The sequence below is a fragment of the Rhineura floridana genome, chromosome 1 (assembly GCF_030035675.1).
Source record: "Rhineura floridana isolate rRhiFlo1 chromosome 1, rRhiFlo1.hap2, whole genome shotgun sequence".
In the NCBI taxonomy this organism is placed as follows: domain Eukaryota; kingdom Metazoa; phylum Chordata; class Lepidosauria; order Squamata; family Rhineuridae; genus Rhineura; species Rhineura floridana.
The window spans coordinates 321917731-321935361 of NC_084480.1; the positions used below are offsets into that span (position 1 = coordinate 321917731).

General features: G+C 47.6%; 2 protein-coding genes across 3 annotated transcripts in view; one reads left to right on the plus strand and one right to left on the minus strand.

Moving 5' to 3' along the window:
* Positions 1-13188, minus strand: part of HSF1 (heat shock transcription factor 1) — a 42810-nt gene extending 29622 nt beyond the window's left edge. For both annotated transcript variants that reach the window (XM_061607188.1, XM_061607187.1), the window contains exons 1-4: positions 12679-13188; positions 4070-4178; positions 2942-3078; positions 1260-1384 (exon numbers count right to left, since the gene is read on the minus strand). In XM_061607188.1, the coding sequence (XP_061463172.1) occupies positions 1260-1384; positions 2942-3078; positions 4070-4178; positions 12679-12792 (485 nt within the window). In that variant the 5' untranslated portion in view covers positions 12793-13188. The remainder of the gene's footprint in view (positions 1-1259; positions 1385-2941; positions 3079-4069; positions 4179-12678) is intronic.
* Positions 13189-16505: 3317 nt separating this feature from the next.
* The window catches only part of BOP1 (BOP1 ribosomal biogenesis factor), a 97441-nt gene continuing 96315 nt past the window's right edge, over positions 16506-17631 (plus strand). Inside the window, exon 1 of the mRNA XM_061607189.1 lies at positions 16506-16813. Coding sequence (XP_061463173.1) covers positions 16703-16813 — 111 coding nt within the window. The 5' untranslated portion in view covers positions 16506-16702. The remainder of the gene's footprint in view (positions 16814-17631) is intronic.

Consider the following 17631-nt stretch of genomic DNA (forward strand, 5'->3'; position numbering starts at 1 on the left):
AGTAACAAAGTTTGAGAAGCCTCGGCTTAGTGAGAAGATGAAAAGCCGCTTTTCAAAGTGAGCAGCAGAAAAGACTTCCTTTCTGAAATCAGGACTGCCCTCATGCATCCTGACCTTTGAAAGGAGAGCAAAACTGTGCCTGACCCAAGGCAAGGACCAACAAGGCTCTTGCTGTAGATCCACGTTAAGCTTGAGCATAAATTAGCATGGAGGGCACAAATAAATCTTCTTCATTGCTTTATCTCCTTTCTGGTTTAAGAATGTAAGCGAGTCGCTTTTTCTTTTTTGCTTAAAAAAAGCAGGGAAGAATCACATTTACCTCTGTGTGTTGGTTGCTAGGGTGCTTCCATGAAAAATCCAAGGTGCCAGTTCAGATGTTTAAAGTGCTCAACAGCCTGGGCTGAGGAAATGTTAGGTAATTCCCTCCACCCCACGAATCTCCCGACTCTGTAATGTCAAGGGGGAAGCCCCATTTTGGGTGCCTCAAAAGAACATATGAGCCCTGCTGGATCAGACCAGAGGTCCATCTAGTCCAGCATCCTGTTCTCTCTGAGGCCAACCAGAAGCCTCTGGGAAGCCCACCAGCAGAACACGAACACCACAACAGTTTCCCTGCCCTTCAAAACCACAGTGGTCCAAAACAGGGTCTTGCCAACTTGCTCCCTACTAAGTTGGGACTAGCTACTGTCTATGTACATTTGTAGGTGTCAAATTAACGCTGCACTGTTCCGCCAAGCTTTTAATTGGTGGATTTTTAATTTGCATTATTTTAGCTGTTTTCTAAAAAAACCTAATCTTTTTTCCCTTAAAAAGTACAATACAAGAAAACTGACCGGCAATAAACAATATTCCAGGAGTGAAACTAAGTCCCTCGTGTTACTTATAATGGGTATGTCAGAAAGGTTGCTGTATGGTCTAACCATTGTGGTTGTTGCTTTTTGTTTTACAGTGTTACGACTGCAGCAACAGGGTTTTTTTTTAAAAAAACTGATGTGTTGTACACCACCCTGGATGGCAGAAACAAAGTTAGCACAGACAACTCAATAAGCCTGATAAGAGAAACTCGAAGACAAAGCCAGCAGTCCAGCACCTACCAAGGAAGTTTGCCAATGAGATTTCAACTCCTGCAGCGCTCAGGTGGCTGGCCAGTTCGTTACCTGCCAGCAGAGGGTGCTATAACACGGAGCAAGGGAAACTCTCTTCCCTCTCCCTAACAAGCTGGCGGGCCCCACGTTCCTCCCACCCCTTTGCACACATACTGCTTCATGGCTATCAGCTTGGAGTCCATGTTCTCCTGCTTGCCCTTCATCATCTGGACGTCAGTCAACAGCTTGGCCACGCTGTCCTGGCGAACCTTGATATCTTCGTTCTTTATGCCGGATACCTGGGGACAGGAAGAGATTAATCACTGCTCACTGTTATCCATGGCTTCCAAATGAGAAAACAGCTGGCTCAGCCTCACAGGCAGAGGGTGTGCTGCCTCTTCTCAACGAGAACTGGAGCCAGAGTCCAACAAAGCTCCTGAAGACCTAGACAATATAAACCACACTCCTTGGCCAGTGCAATTCCCAAGACAGCCCCAAATAAGAATGGCGCTTCAGCGGAAGGATTAGCACAGTTTGTCAGCATGGCAGGCAGGCAGATCTTGCATGCAAACAGGTCGCCACTGTTCGTTTTAAAACACTTTCGTTTGCTTGTGCTTCCCAGCATGCATTGCCCCTCTGCTATTCAACCTTGGCTGCTGCATGGGAGAGTGTGATGTGTGCTTGGATTTTCCAGCAAAGTAAGCCGTTTGGGCAGGGCTACGTGCATTGTGAGCGTGCGTGGTCACACTGCTAGGCAAGGAATTGTGCCTCTGGCACTGAACTCACCATTGCAAAAACGCGGTTGAAAAAAGCTAGTCTCTAGTCCTTATAGCCACAAAAAAGCTTGAAATTGGGTGGGCATGGCTTGGTGAATTGTCAGTAACAAGACAGGTAGAAAAGCAGTGTTTGCACAGGAAAGATGGGACATGGATTAGCAGGTAAGGCTTCTGTGTAACTCCTTCCCTTCTACTCAGCTAGGAGAAACCACCTGTCTCCTTTTCAAAGAGAAAACGACTTGCTGCTTTGAGGGAAAGGCTTTGGGTAAGTAATTTACAGCTTCATACGAGGTGTGCAAACATATGCAGTATTACAGGTAAGCCAATACCAAGAGGCATTAGGACAGCCAGCAGACTCCACAGCATGTGTGCCTGCGCCAAGAGCCGATGGGCTTATTTATGGAATAAATGCAAGAAGCATGCCTGGAGTACCACAGCATGAGATGCAACACACTCTAACCTAAAGGTTGGCTTCAGCTGAGCCAGGGACTACAGGCTACTCCCAGGCTACTCAGCAAGGCCAGATCTTTGCTAGCAGAGCAGAAAACACAACAGCAGCAGCAACTGAGATCGCCATGGCCTACACCCTGCCTCTATAGGTGGAAGCAGTATGCTTCTGAGAATCAGTTGCTGGAAACTAGGGAGGGGGAGAGAGTGCTCTTGCACTCAGGTCTTGCTTGTGGGCTTCCCAGAAGAGGCAACTGGTTGGCCACTGCGAGAACAGGATGCTGGACTAGATGGGCCCCCTTTGGCCTGATCCAGCTTTAGGGTTCTGCTTATGTTCCTGACATAGAGAGGAGTAGACTGGGGGTGGTGGTGGTGGTGGTGGAGGCAAGATCATCTTCTTGTGTACTCATGAACATGCGCACATGCTTATCACAAGGCCACCTCAAGCTGGGTGATCTCAAGCAGAGTTCAGCCAAGCCAGAAACCAAAGACTCTGAAAAGGAAGAAGCAGAAACTCTCATTCTGAAGAGCCAAGGCAGGCAGTGGCTGAGGGGAACAGTGCCGTTTCCATCCCATTCCAATCAGTTCCTCAAGAGCTCTTTTGACTCCAGGCCAGCGAGCATTAAGACTTACGTTAGTTACTTTCCTCTTGATGTTCTCCAGGAGATGCTCCTGGCCGCGGAGGAAGTAGGGGTGCTGGAATTCAGTGTCGTCCTTCTCAGGCTTTACCAGGCCACCCTGCTCAATGTGAATCACTTTCCGAAAGCCATCTGAAAGGCAAGGAAGCAGAGCATATTGGCAACATCAGGGGAATGCTGGAGAAGCTAGCCTGTATTTCGTGGACAGCGAAGGTCTGCAGGGGCAACTGGACCTCCAAGTCCCAAGGCTGTGCTCTCCTCCAATTCAGAAACAGAAACTAGTATTTCCTGAGTCTGCATATTTAATACTATTTGTTTCCTGAGCCAACTTTCCAAAGCGAATCACACAAAGATAACCATTTCAGAAGCAAATGATCTCAGTTCCCAAAATGCAAGGCAAGTCTTCCAGAAGGAAGCACATGAATCACTTTGTTGGATCAGATCAGGGTTCACCTAGCCCAAACTTAGTCTGCCAAAGGCATCTGGCTGGCTGCAGCCAAAGCACACAAGCGATGGTGGGCTCCTAATATTTGGGCCCCTAGCGCACAAGCAGTGATGGGCCCCTAGTTTGCCCCTAGTATTTGGTACTCGGAATATACTGTCTTTGACAATGGAGTGCTCATGTTTGGCATTCATAGCCAGTAGCCATTCACTACCCTATTCTCCACAAACCTTCCTCTTCTTTTTAGAGTCCTATGTAAGAAAGCACAAGACCCTCAATGACAGACCCCTAATTGTCCTGTGCTTTCTGGGCCACCAGGCACGGCATTCAACCTTTTATTTAATTCCGTCTTCCCCATCCAAATGGGGTGCCATCCAAATGTTTTGGACTACAACTCCCATCAGGTCCAGCCAGAGGCTGACTCTGACCCAGGAAGGCACCAGGTTTGGGAGGGCTGCTTTAACTTACTGCAACCTTATTGCAAGGCTATACTGGAAGAGGCCACTAGGGCAGGCTGGGGAGCCCCGGCACGGCTGCCCAGAGTTGCTCCTGCACACCCACCCATGTTCTGCCAAGCAGTCCTCATTCCACTCCCACTGCAAGCCACTCATACTCTCAAGGGATCTCTGAAGGCAACCCCTCAAGGCACAACTGCCCCGAGCACGGAAGGAATATACTTACACATGTTCAGCTGCCGTACAAAGCTGGCCATGTTGTTGTGTTTGAAGTATTTGGGAAGGACTTCCTTGGCAAACTGGCCTTGGTCAAAAACATGGAAGCTGTTTCCACTCTGCAACAAAAGAAAATGAGATGAGAGAGACTGTGTGGCAATGCCACTGATCTCATACAGCCGGGTTGGCCCTCACAGTAGGCAGAGGAGACTGAAACTTCCACCCTTCAGGCATTGAAGGGCATGTGAAAAGGTCCCTTCAGCTACTACAGGCAGGGGCTGGAGTCACATGATCCAGAACCATGCAGCAGCCATTGAAAAAGCATACGCGTAAAACCTAACAGTCTACAATGGCAGCTGGTTGTCACTGATCATGGCATTGGGGGAAGTGGAGGGGTGGGTAAACTGGGCTAAGCCACCTGACTGGAGGCTTTGAACATCCTCTTGCATATTCCCACATCACTCTTGGTCCACGGAAAGACTTCACCGAGAGGATTCATCTGATGGCCTGTGTGGCATGCCACTGCTGCTTACACAGTATACCAAATATATCATCTGAGGCACTAGACAAACCAAAGTGTTTAGAGAAATCCACACTGAGGGCATGGGGTCATCCATAGATATTTGGGGTGGTGGTGAAGCTGAGTAGCTAGGGTACACCAGTCAGCTGTAGAAACCCACCCAGAGCATACCCTGTGACTATGGCAAAGGGGGCAGCATAATGGGATGTGGGCAGAAAGGCACCCTGTGCCAATGGCTGGAAAGCTGTGTGGCATCTACTGCTCTTCAAATGCCTCGGTATCCAGCCTGCCTTCTCCCCAACTCTGCCACTGAGTTCCCAAGACCAAGCTCCAGACTGGGGAGGATGTGGGAGAAGGCAAGCTGGGGGGGGGTGGAGAAAGTTCAAGGCAGCTAGCAAGAACATGTGGCTGGAACACCCTGAAACTCCTTTACTGTTTCCAACCACAGGAGGTGGCATGACAGCTCCTGAACTTCAGCTGCATGAACCAGACCCAAGCTTCTTAGCTCCACAACAGATTAAGGAAAAGATAGTTCCCAGGATTGCTTGTGGACTGTCCAATGTGTCCCACATGACAAACTTAGATTTACTTAGCGCACTGCCAGTCTCCTGGGGAGAAGGCCAACCCAGCAGCCAACTGGTGCACACACTCTCCTACCCAGGAGGGAGGGAGGGAGGGACACTGATGCCAGATGCCAACAAATGGCACGACAGCCACCTACTCTCTGCTTTCTTCATTGCCGCTGTGCTTGGTCTTCACCACCATTTCCTTCATTCAAGGAAGGCTAACAGGGCAAACTTTGAGACTAAAGTGATTTCCCTTGAGTGACATTCCCTCCTGCATGCTCATTTAAGCAGAAGAAATGCGAAAAGCCCAGGAACCACCACCCACGGGCTGCCATGGACCAGCAGCCAGCCCGACACTAGCCAGCCCCAACACAGACTTGCCTCAAGACTAGTAGCTGTCCAGCGAGAACCTTTTGAGATGAAAAAAGCATGCAACTATTTTACTGAGCAAGATGTCATTACTCTTCTGTCTCACACAGCAGACATTTTATTACCAAAATATAATGGTATCTCCAGGGGACAGCGATAAAATTCCAACCTGGCAGAGTGATACAAAAGAGAAGAGGAAGACTTTACACAACTGGAACTTTTTTTCACGGCAGGGAAAGAGCTCTGCCGTTGAGTTGTCTTCCTTTTAAGGCAACTCCATATGGTGGCAGAACAAAGACAGCTGATAGCAATATGAGTATAAATGGGATCCAAACCAGACGAGCTGCCTACAAATCACTACACTGCAACCAAATGAAGCCTGCTATTTCCAGGGAAAGGGGAGGCGACATCTCAGACCACGCATAAGCAGCAGAGAAGGGCTCACCGACTGCCTAAGCCCCACTCGGGCTCAGCACTGTGCCGTTCAGAGGTTGCCCACACCAGGAAGCCATAACTGAGTGAGGGATGCTACAAGAGCCCCACCTTCAGAGGTGCTGCTGGCAAGACCAGCCCTTGGCCCTTTAATCCCAAGCCCATTAACGAGGTCAAACACCCCCAACTTCTCTGCCAATCCTTTCCCAGTAACTCCAAATAGCAGACATGGGTTCATCCACCCAAGAGGCGCCAGCATGAAAGGATCAGACCACCACTGACTCAAGTGGAAACAAACACCACTTGTGACATGAAGTGCCTCAAATAATGAGGTGCTGTACCAAGTTTTAGGATGCACATGGCCTTAGATCACACAACACCAAAAGGAAACCAAACCACAGGACACTGTCCATTTACCCTCTGAAAAAGGCACGAGTCAGGAGGAACCAGGCAGGCTGACATTAGGAGAGTCCAGAGGCTGGGCTTTTACTTGTCTGCCATTTTAAAAACAACATAGGCAAGTCTCTGCAGAAGGTGAGGCAGGAGACATGCAGCCACCAGGGATCCCCGAGGTCTGCTAGTGCTGTGGAAACCCAGAATACAGTCGGGCCCCACTCATACAGCAGGTTAGGTTCCAGACCCCCACCAAAAAGAGAAAACTGCCGAAAAGCGGATCAGCTGGAGCGCAGGGGTCTGGAACCTAACCCGCTGATCGTCCCGGAGAAGGAGATCAGCTGAAGCGCGCTCCAGCTGATCTTCCCCTCCTCCAGCAAGATCAGCTGGAGTGCAGGGAGCCCCAGCGCCCACGTCAGCTGATTGCTCTGCTGGCACCATATTAGCAGAACGCTGAAAAGCGGGGCACTGAGAAGCACGGCCCTCCTGTACTGTTAAGACTCACGGTGGCAAAGTTTCACAGACTAGGGCACACACCTGTTGTGGGGCTCTAACCAGAGCCTGGACACATCAAGGCAAGCTCAATTGGGCTGGGGTGGGGAGAAGACATGGTTCACACTGGCGAGGCAGAGCAGGCTGCCTCCTCATAACACCCCCCCCCGAACTCTAGGAGTGCCATGGTATGTTCCATTCCCTCAGGGTGTGTGTGAAGGAGATGGGACTGCAGGCCTCCACGTCAGCCCAGCTGTAAGGCCACCAACCTCTGGGTGCTCTCCAAGTCTTTCATTCCTGCTGCTCAATACAGGAATTAGTGCTTGGGTTTACCTTTCTCTTGCTCCTGTCTGGTCCCTTTTCCTTTTCTGTAGTGCGTGCCCTCGCAAGGCTCACAATCTATGTTCCCATCGATAATTGTAAGCTACTTTGGGAACCTTCTTTGATTGACAACCGAGATAAAAATGCCTAATATAAACATCATCATCATGATGTATATTTTACCTTACAAAGTTTATGGATTAACTGCATCCAGCTCTTTGTTTCAGTACAAAACGAATGAAATCCATTTCTCAAAAAGCTTCTTATCCTGACACTTATCATGTTTGTTAATGTAATCATATAAGCTAAATCCCAGAGGCTTCCTCGCATCTACTGAAGGAGGGTCCCGATATACAGCTATCCAGGCTGCTGTTAATAGATGGAATGTCACCTCAAGCCTTTCCTGGGGAACAACTACTTTTAGATGTCCATGCAGTTTAACTGAAAGGTCCTTTGATAACTGACATCCAATGATATGCCAGTTATTTCTGTTAAGACAGAGTTCCATATTTTGTAATCTTTTTATCGTTATGTGCTTTCAAGTCAATTTCGACTTATGGCAACCCTATGAATCAGTGACCTCCAATAGTATCTGCTCTGATCTTGTAAGCAGGTCTGTGGCTTCCTTTATGGAATCAATCCATCTCTTGTCTGGCCTTCCTCTTTTTCTACTCCCTTCTGTTTTCCCCAGCATTATTGTCTTTTCTAGTGAATCACGTCTTCTCATGATGTGTCCAAAGTATGATAACCTCAGTTTCATTATTTTAGCTTCTAGTGACAGTTCTGGTTTGATTTGTTCTAACACCCAATTATTGGTCTTTTTCGCAGTCCATGGTATCCGCAAAGCTCTCCTCCAACACCACATTTCAAAAGAGAAATACGTGATGTGCACATAAATATATACATGCACCTGCCATTTATACCTATGTCTGTATATGGTATACATGCTATATAGTATATGGTCCATGGTATCCGCAAAGCTCTCCTCCAACACCACATTTCAAATTAGTTGATTTTTCTCTTATCTGCTTTTTTCACTGTCCAACTTTCACATCCGTACATAGAGATCGGGAATACCATGGTCTGAATGATCCTTTAGAGATGTCCAAAAAACATGAGGTAAATTTGCACCTGGAGATTGCCAGCCTGCGACACTTATTGCTAACATTAAGATAATTTTTATTCAGACTTGCAGACATTAAAAACCACCTGAATAGCAGCATGTCTATCCCTCCCAATCTTGTATCATCTGCAAATTTGATAAGCATTCCCTGCACCACCTCATCCAAGTCATTAATAAAAGCGCTGAGGAGCACTGGGCCCAGCTCGTTACTTCCCCCCAGCTTTATTTATTTATTTATTTAATACATATAAGAGCTATCCAGGGGCCATAGGTTTCTGAAGGTAGAAAGGCCCTGGGGAAAGCCAGGCCATAGCAAAATACCCTAAAAAAAAGTTGTAACCTCAGATCCTGACTGGCCTTCCACAAGCAGGGCTGGCCCAAGGTGCTATGACCCGTAGCTGTTAACGCAGACAGCTAATGCTGCTCTACAGCCCATTGGGGCCTGAAGAACTCATCCAACTTGGAATGACTGCTTATATTGCTGCTGTCAGTTCTGCTCATTCAACTCTTCAAGGCGACTCTGGTCAAGTAGGGGTTGGCAAAACTCTTCCACATCTCTCCCCAGCCCCTGTGGGTAGCAATGAACGAGGAGAAGCTGCACGACGCCTTATTCATGAAGCCTACTTAAATGAGTTATTTAAAATTAGAACTATCAGAATTTACATTATTACAAACCCATTGACATGCATCATCAGACACAGAACGCCAAGTCTCTCCCCCCTTTTTTAATTTCCACCAAGAAATGAGCACATTCAACCAGCCCTTTATATTTAGGCATAGTTAATAAGACCAGAAAGGCCCTGCCAGATCAGACCAAAGGACTATCGGGCCTGGCCTTCTGTTCCCAGCCAGACAGCTCTCCTGGGAAACCAACAAGCACAATATCAACTATTCTATTGCTTGTCCCCAGCAACTGATATTCAGAGGCGTGTTGCTACCTCTGGTCCTGGGGGCAATAGAGACCTATATTATGATTCAAAGCTGTAAGTAAGAAAGAGTGTTTATTACTTACAGAAAAGAGGGGAAAGCAGGTTTGCCTTTCTGTTCAAGCAACTATTTCCTCGTACAGACAAACATGATTATAGAGCCAAGACTTCCAATCCTATAACTGAGGCTTCATACATTACTTCCTGCTATATGCAGTTAAGCTGCTGTTCGTTATTATGTTAAAGTTTACTTTAAAAACCCCTCAGAGAAGAAAAAAAGAATTAGATGTTTTACTTCCCTAACCTCAAGGGTTCTCTCTCAAAACAACCTTTTGAGACAAAACAAAACGTTTTTAAAAACTAAGGCTGCAATCCTAAACATATATAACTGGGAATAAACGAAACACATGCATAGACTGATCTGCAAAGCCTACAAAACTGGAACAGGTTCAGATTGGGGGGCAGCCCATATTCCAGTGGGATGGAAGGCTATGCATGTTTTGCTTTCACTTCTTTCTTTACAAAGATGAGATCCAGTTCCATGCTAGGCCTCAGCCTCTAAAACCAAACATGCCGACCACACGTGCCCTTTGCCACCAAGATGTCCCCTTGTCAAGGCAAGCGTTGCTAATAAGAGGAATTCTGAATCTGTCTTTCGGTTGGGAAGAAATGTCAACCAGTGAAAGAATCCAATGACAAGCTTTCACCGTACGTTATACAACTGAGAAGCAGAGAGTTCAGTGTTCAGCACTGTATGCCTCCTAGAACCAAAGCTGAACAATCTGCAAAATGGAACTGAATCTTGCTGCAAGAGACATACCTCCACAAAACTTAGCAACCAGTTTCATTCAGCTGAGCTTTGACCACAGTGTTTGGAATTCTGACAATAATGTCCACAGTTAAAAAGAGAACTGATAGCAGACTAGAGGTTCCAGGTGAGAAAAAGCCATGAATGGACATGAATAAAAAGGTGAACAAGAAGAATGGGGTAGAAAAAGCAAGGAGGCAAGTGGGAGAACAAGACCAGCCGAGAGCGAGAGCGAGAGAGCGAGAGAGAGAAGCCAATGCCTTCAAGGGTAGGGAAGAGGCCGGAAAGGGCCAATGAGTGCAGGCTGTTGGCAGAGGCCAGAGTTATTGAAAAGAAAGGCTGGGCTCTGTAGCCAGAATGACACAGCACTAGGGAGCAACAGGAACGTGGACACTTCTTAGCAGATTGTGGCAGCTGATCAGCATGGGTTCCCGCAGCAGCAGAAAGCATTTTTAACCAAGCCTGTCCAATGGGCTTCTTCAGTGGATCTCTTTCCTCCCACCCAAGCCTCTTGTTTAACACAGTCCAGATATCACAAAGATGAAACAGAGAATCCAGTGGAGATGGCTCCAGGTCTCATACATATCTTCATTTTGCTTTTAAGCACCAACTGAAAATGCTTCAGTTCTCAAAGCAGTACACTTGTCTTGTAAAGGTTGCGTGCGTGCTCTGAATACAATACAACCAGGTACTTTTTACTGTTTATCTTAACCTGAAAGTACACTAGCTTTACTGTTCTGATGTAAGCATGCAGCTCTGCAACAGTGCATATCATGTTACTTTCATCAGAAAAACCTGTCCTTCTCACCAGGAAACTTGCCTGATCTCTACAGGGGCCCAAAGGAGAAAACAAAACATAAAGCAGCAGTCGTGGCTACTTCACTCACTCACAGATCTTCCCTACTCTTTCCAACATCCCCAAATGTCGCTGTCTTTTTGTTCTGCTAGAACGTTTTGCACCATCGACAGAAACCTGAGGTCCACACGATAGTAAAGGAAGGCTTGAAACATCAACTTCTTTGACACAAGAAAGGGTCATGGCTCAGTGGTAGAGCATCTGCTTATGTGAAGGCGGCCCGAGGTTCAATCTTCAGGTAGGGTTGGGCGACTCCTGTCTGAAACCTTGGACAGCCGCTGCCAGTCAGTGTAGACAACACTAAGCTAGATGCATCAGTGGTCTGATCTGGTATAAGGCAACTTCCTATGTATCATAAGTTCAAATGATTAGAACATGAACTTTCTGGCTAATAGATGGCCCCTCCACTCAGCAGTGGCTACATCTCAAGAAAAAAACAGCCAGGGGGAGGGGAGAAAGAACAGGGGAAGGGCTGCAGCTAAGTGACAGAGCAACAACTTTGAATGCAGAAGGTCCCTGGTTCAATCATTTCCAAGTAGAGCTGGGAATGTCCCCTGCCTGAAACCATGGAGAGCTGCTGCCAATCAGTGTAGAGAATACTGAGCTGGATGGCGCTGGAGAACTTGAAAGTGTGCTGGGTATTACTATAGCATCTTTGAATGTGCAGAATTATTTACATTCTCCTAAACCCTTGGAAGTGAACTTCAGAAAAGCTAACACAAAGTTGGAAGAGAGATGGCGAGTAGCATTTGCCCAGTCGCAGTCACTTTGGAATTCCCTCCCAATAAATATTAGACAACTGTCTCGGCTGTCTATTCAGCACCAACAAGACCTTCCTCTTTCAATAAGCCTTTTAAGGAGAAATCTTTACCAGCCTGCACTTGTAGGAACTGTTTTTAAGATGCTTTCATTGCTGCCCTGGGCTCCTATTGGGAGAAAGGGCAGGTTATAAATTGAATAAATAAATAATAAATAGTTTTATTGCTTGTTTTTTGCCACCCTGGGCTCCTTTGGGAGGAAGGGAAGAGTATAAATTTATTAAATATAAAGCTACTACTGGGCAATGGCAAATAATCTCCAGTTCTATACAGATTCCACAGCCCTAATCCAGTACAGCAGCAATGGGGAATCTGAAGCCTTCCAGATGTTCCTGGACTCCAACTTCCCTCAGTCCCAGCAGCATGGCCAATAGACAGGGATGATGGGAGTTGTAGTGTAACAAGATCCGGAAGGCCAGACGTTTCCCATCCCTGCAATACAGTTTGTTGGACCACACTAGCTCTGGTTTACACGAAACTTGCATTTGGAGTACTGTATCCCCTAGAAAACAATGCCCAACCACAGATGAGACCAGAAGTGGGGAGTAAGTTGCGAAGTAAAGACATGCACGCTTTTTCTCAGAAGACACACCTCCGTCAGGGCTGGGCTAAGTCTGGAAACGCTCACCATCCATGGCCAGAGGCTACCCATGTCACCTGCTGCTACGGCAAGCTTGGGCAGCGCCACGCAAGAGCTGTACAGAAAGCGGCCCCCGCCTCAGAGAAGGCAGGGCTGCAGGCAGGCATCAGCACAGGGATAAAGGGAGATAAAGAGGAATCAGGACGGGGGGGGGAGGATGAGGGCGAGAATGCCAAGGGTGGCTCTCCAAGAGGAGGAAAAGGGTGCGGACCAAGCAGACAACCATGCTGAAGGTTGGCCGGGCACCAACAGCTCAAGGGCCGCCCTGTCGGACGGAGCGCTCGGCGCTGCACGCAGCCCGGGAAAAGGAGAGCGAGGGCGGCGCCTCCCCCCCTCCAAGCATCCCCCCACTCACCGGGCTCCAGCAGATGAGCGGGTCGGTGTCAGGGTCCTCCACCAGGGTCCACAGTTTGGTGAGGAAGGCGGGCACGTTGCTGCCCCCTCCCGCGACGGGCCCGGAACTCTCCATGCCTCGACCGTGGCCCCAAACCCCCTCCCTGGGCCTCCGCGGGCCGCCTTCGCTCTCACGTCGGCAAGGCCGCGCCCGCCTCACGCAGCACGCCCTCCTCTGCCCCCGTGTGAAGGGCCGCGGCCTCGGCCCCGGCGGCTAGCGGCTGAAGGTGCTCCCGGTGCTCCCACAGCCGGCCCCTCTTCCCAGCGCACTCAGCCCCTCAGAACCGTCAGGCATGGCCGCCGCCATCTTGGGATGGGAGGCCGGCCGCGCAAGCGCAGTAAAGCGCGGCCGGGCCGCCCTAGACTTTAACAGGCATCTTGCTGCGGATTCGGCAACCACGCGCATGCGCTGCCGCGGCTCTCTTCCGGGCGCCGCACTCCCAAACAACGGCTAGTCACGCAGTTTCTCCCTACGGAGACGATACGATACAACTCCGCCCTTTCTAGACATGGGCAGATCCCCTGCGCACGTTTAACGCGCATACGACGCGCGATTAAAGCCCATGGCTTCCCTCCAGGGAGGCTAGGAACCGTCGTTCGTTCAGTGGGCTGAAAATTGATAGCTCGTGAGGGGAAAACCACACCTCCCATGATCCTCTGGGTGGAGAGGCGTCACGTGATTTAAAAGTATTATAATAACAATGATAAATTTATTTATTTATTTATTTATTTATTAAATTTATATCCTGCCTTATGGCCAAAAGGCCCTCAAGGCGGCTTACAAAAACATGAATATAACACATCATAAAGCATAAATACAATAATGCAATTCTCAAAATTAAATAACAAATAACATTATTAAAAGAAAAGAAAAAACATTTAAATGTGTCACAATAAGAGAACCAAACACTTTATAAAAAGGCCTAGATAAAAATCTTCAATTTCCCAGCAAATAAGTAGCATTTTTATTTTTAACATATAAATATACACAGTATATCAGTAGCCAAACAATAATAATAAACAACAAACTAAGGAGAACATCTCAATAAATATACAATTAAACAATCCCCACACACTTCACAACAGTGTTTAACAAAAATATGCTATAGTCCAAATAACAGCAAAAATGAATCTCCAAAATTAAATCTTGACCCCCAAAACAACTAAAAAACAACTAACCCCAGTAGTCCATAGACATCCCGAGCAGCAGGTTCACACACACACACACACACACACACGGTCTCTGGCCCCTTCAGAATAGAGTAATGATAATGAATAAATAAAAGTGCATTGGAGGTGCTTTCAATGTACAGGGTGGATCTGCTATGTCTATGTACAGACATAGGTACAAATGGCAGATGCATGTATATATTTATGTGTGTGGCACATGTTTTGCCCTGGTAATGCAGTCCATTATACCCGTATTGGATTTATGGATGTGGGGCTATCGCCAACTCTGAAGCCAGAATATGAGACAGAGAGAGAGGTTATAAGCACCGTGCAGTGTCATCCACTGATAATGCAGCAGGTTAGGACCAGTGGACATGGAAATGTCGCATGTGTGCTATCACCCCCACCCCCATACAAAAACAAACAAACCTCCCTTCTAGTTTACAGCAAAGCTCTGCCTATTCACTTGATCCTTGTAACCCAAATCCAGCCCTCAATTCCATGTACAAACCTTGAGCTCCATAGATACAAACATGTTGTGTGTTTAATGCTTTACCACATTCACACAAAGTGGAATGATTTAGGACTGCGGTTCCCAAGCTCCGTCCTGCCCCACCATGGACCACTTGAAAATTGTTGAGGGTCTTGGCAGACATGGTTTTTCTGCCTGTTGCAGGCACTGTAATGTGCGGTGCTAGATGTATGAATTTTAAGTGGTACCGCTTCCCCTCTCTAGGATGCACACAATTTGTCATCAAATATGGAAAATAAACCATGGCCCACAGACTGGAAGCGCTCAATATACATCCCAGTTCCAACTAAAGGGAATCCCAGGGAATGCAGTAATTATTGAACTATTGCCTCAATATCCCATGCAAGTAAAGTAACGCACAAGATTTTACAACAAAGGCTCTTGCCATATATGGAGTGAGAAATGCCAGATGTCCAAGCTGGATTTAGAAAAGAAAGAGGTACCAGAGAACATATCATAAACATACATTGGATAATGGAACGGACCAAGGAATTTCAAAAGAAAATCACCTTGTTCTTTATAGATTACAGCAAAGCCTTTGATTACGTAGATCATGAAAAACTATGGAATACTTTAAAAGCAATGGGGGTGCCACAGCACCTGATTGTCCTAATGCGCAACCTATACTCTGGACAAGAGGCTACTATAAGGACAGAATATGGAGAAACCGATTGGTTCCCAATCAGAAAGGGTATGAGACGGGTGTATTTTATCACCTGATTTGTTTAATCTATATGCAGAACATATCATACGGAAAGCTGGATTGGACCAAGATGAAGGAGGTTTGAAAATTGGAGGGAGAAACATCAATAATTTAAGATATGCAGACAATACCATACTACTGCAGAAACCAGTAATGATTTGAAATGAATGCTGATGAAAGTTAAAGAGGAAAGCACAAAAACAGGACTACAGCTGAATGCCAAAAAGACTAAAGTAATGACAACAGAAGATTTATGTAACTTTACAGTTGACAATGAGGACATAGAACTTGTCAAGGATGATCAATACCTCAGCACAGTCATTAACCAAAATGGAGACAATAGTCAAGAAATCAGAAGAAGGCTAGGACTGGGGAGGGCAGCTATGAGAGAACTAGATAAGGTCCTCAAAGCAAAGATGTATCACTGAACACTAAAGTCAGGATCATTCAGACCATGGTATTCCCAATCTCTATGTATGGATGTGAAAGTTGGACAGTGAAAAAAGTGGATAAGAGAAAAATCAACTCATTTGAAATCTGGTGTTGGAGGAGAGCTTTGCGCATACCATGGACTGTAAAAAAGACAAATAATTGGGTGTTAGAACAGATTAAACCAGAACTGTCACTAGAAGCTAAAATGATGAAACTGAGGTTATCCTACTTTGGACACATCATTAGAAGACATGATTCACTAGAAAAGACCATAATGCTGGGAAAAACAGAAGGGAGTAGAAAAAGAGGAAGGCCAAACAAGAGATGGATTGATTCCCTAAAGGAAGCCACAGACCTGAACTTACAAGATCTGAACAGGGTGCTTCATGACAGATGCTCTTGGAAGTCGCTGATTCATAGGGTCACCATAAGTCATAGTCCATTTGGAGGCGCATAACACATGCACACTATTGCTTCTTTTATTTCATATATATCATATTTTATCGTATTGTACAATATTGTACAACATATGAATATATAAAAGAATCACTATATAAATATTTTAAGTGAATATGAATATTTAATCATGGATGTGCTGTCGCTGATCTTAAACCATAGATCTGCGGACCTCCCCGGGGAGCAACTGAATGAAGCTGAGGGGCCACAGTTTAGGAACTCTTGACTTAGGAAGCCCACGAACCCTTTGTCTCTACTGCTACATTTCATTGGGGGAGGAGGGACAGGCTGCTAATGCTGCCGCTCTCCCGCAGTTGTGCTAAAATCTTGCCGTTTTCTATACTTTCCGTCGGCAAACTCTCATTCTGAAAGAAAAGAAAAAAATGGCTTCCAAAGTTATCCCGGAAGTTGGTCTCTACATGCATGTTTAACCTTCGTATGTCCATAGTTGAGAGATTGAGAACTATACCGGCGTATGCGTCTTGACGTAACGGTTTCACCTTTGACCTCTCCCCTCAGGTTTACCCTCAGACACCTTTGGTTTTTTGGGTTTCTTTGGTCGGTATTTTAATATCATCACTAAAGGAAATAAGCGCAGATCCCTTCCGAGTGAAGAGAAATATAATCCAAGTTAAAGAAGAAGCTGCCGGTTAATCTGGACGAGGGGGCGGGGATTCACCGGCCTCTCGGCGCATGCGCAGTTGCCAGAACCTGGTGAGGCGAGCGCACGCGGCGGAGGTTTGGCCGTCGCGACCGTGTGGAGGAAGCATGAAGCCCGCCGGGGGCGAAGGCAGCGGCAGCCGGGTGAGGGCTGGGATGAGAGAGGCGGCGGCGGCGCCCTGAGAGGGAATGGGGTGGAGCGGCGGCAGCAGCACCCCACGGCCCCCATCCTGCCCTCCCAGTGTGTCCCCTGAGGGGTGGGCGAGGCCGCGCACGGAAGGGCCTCGGCCTCCCCACCTGCCACTCCCAAGAGGGGGTGCGTGGCTAGCCCTGGCTTGGGGAGCCTTTGGCCCTCCAGATGTGGCCGAACTACAGCTCCCATCATCCTCCCCGGCCATTGGGGCCGCTGGGAGTTGTAGTTCGGCCACATCCGGAGGGCTAAAGGCTCCCCACGCCAGGGCCAGCCCGGCGGCCCTGCAGATGTTAGGCTCTCAGCTCCCAGCAGCCAACGTGGCCAGCAGTCAGGGATGACGGGAGATGGAGGCCGGGAACATCTGGGGAGGCACCGCAGGTTTCCCCAAACCTGACTTTTAAAAGTGATGGTGGGAGAGGCCCTTCTCTGCAGCTCCTCAGAGCGGCCCATACTGGGCTAGGTGGGCAAGGGCCTGACTTGGTGGGGGCTCCACCTCTTCATGCCAAACACACAAAGAGCCATCCAGCCACCCTGTGAGAGAGGGCTTGTAGCTCAGTGGCAGAGCACAAGCGGCTTTACATGCCCAGAGGTGGCTCCTGGCATCCCAAAAGGATCCCTGCTCCCTCTGTGCTTGAGAGACCTCGGAGAGCTGCTGTTAATCAAAGGAGGCAACAAAGAGCTAGAACCGGTGACATGACTCGATAGAAGGCAGCTTTATAACCAGTATGCTGGGAGGTGTTGCAGCTCCTGGGCTGAGCACCTGCTGTGC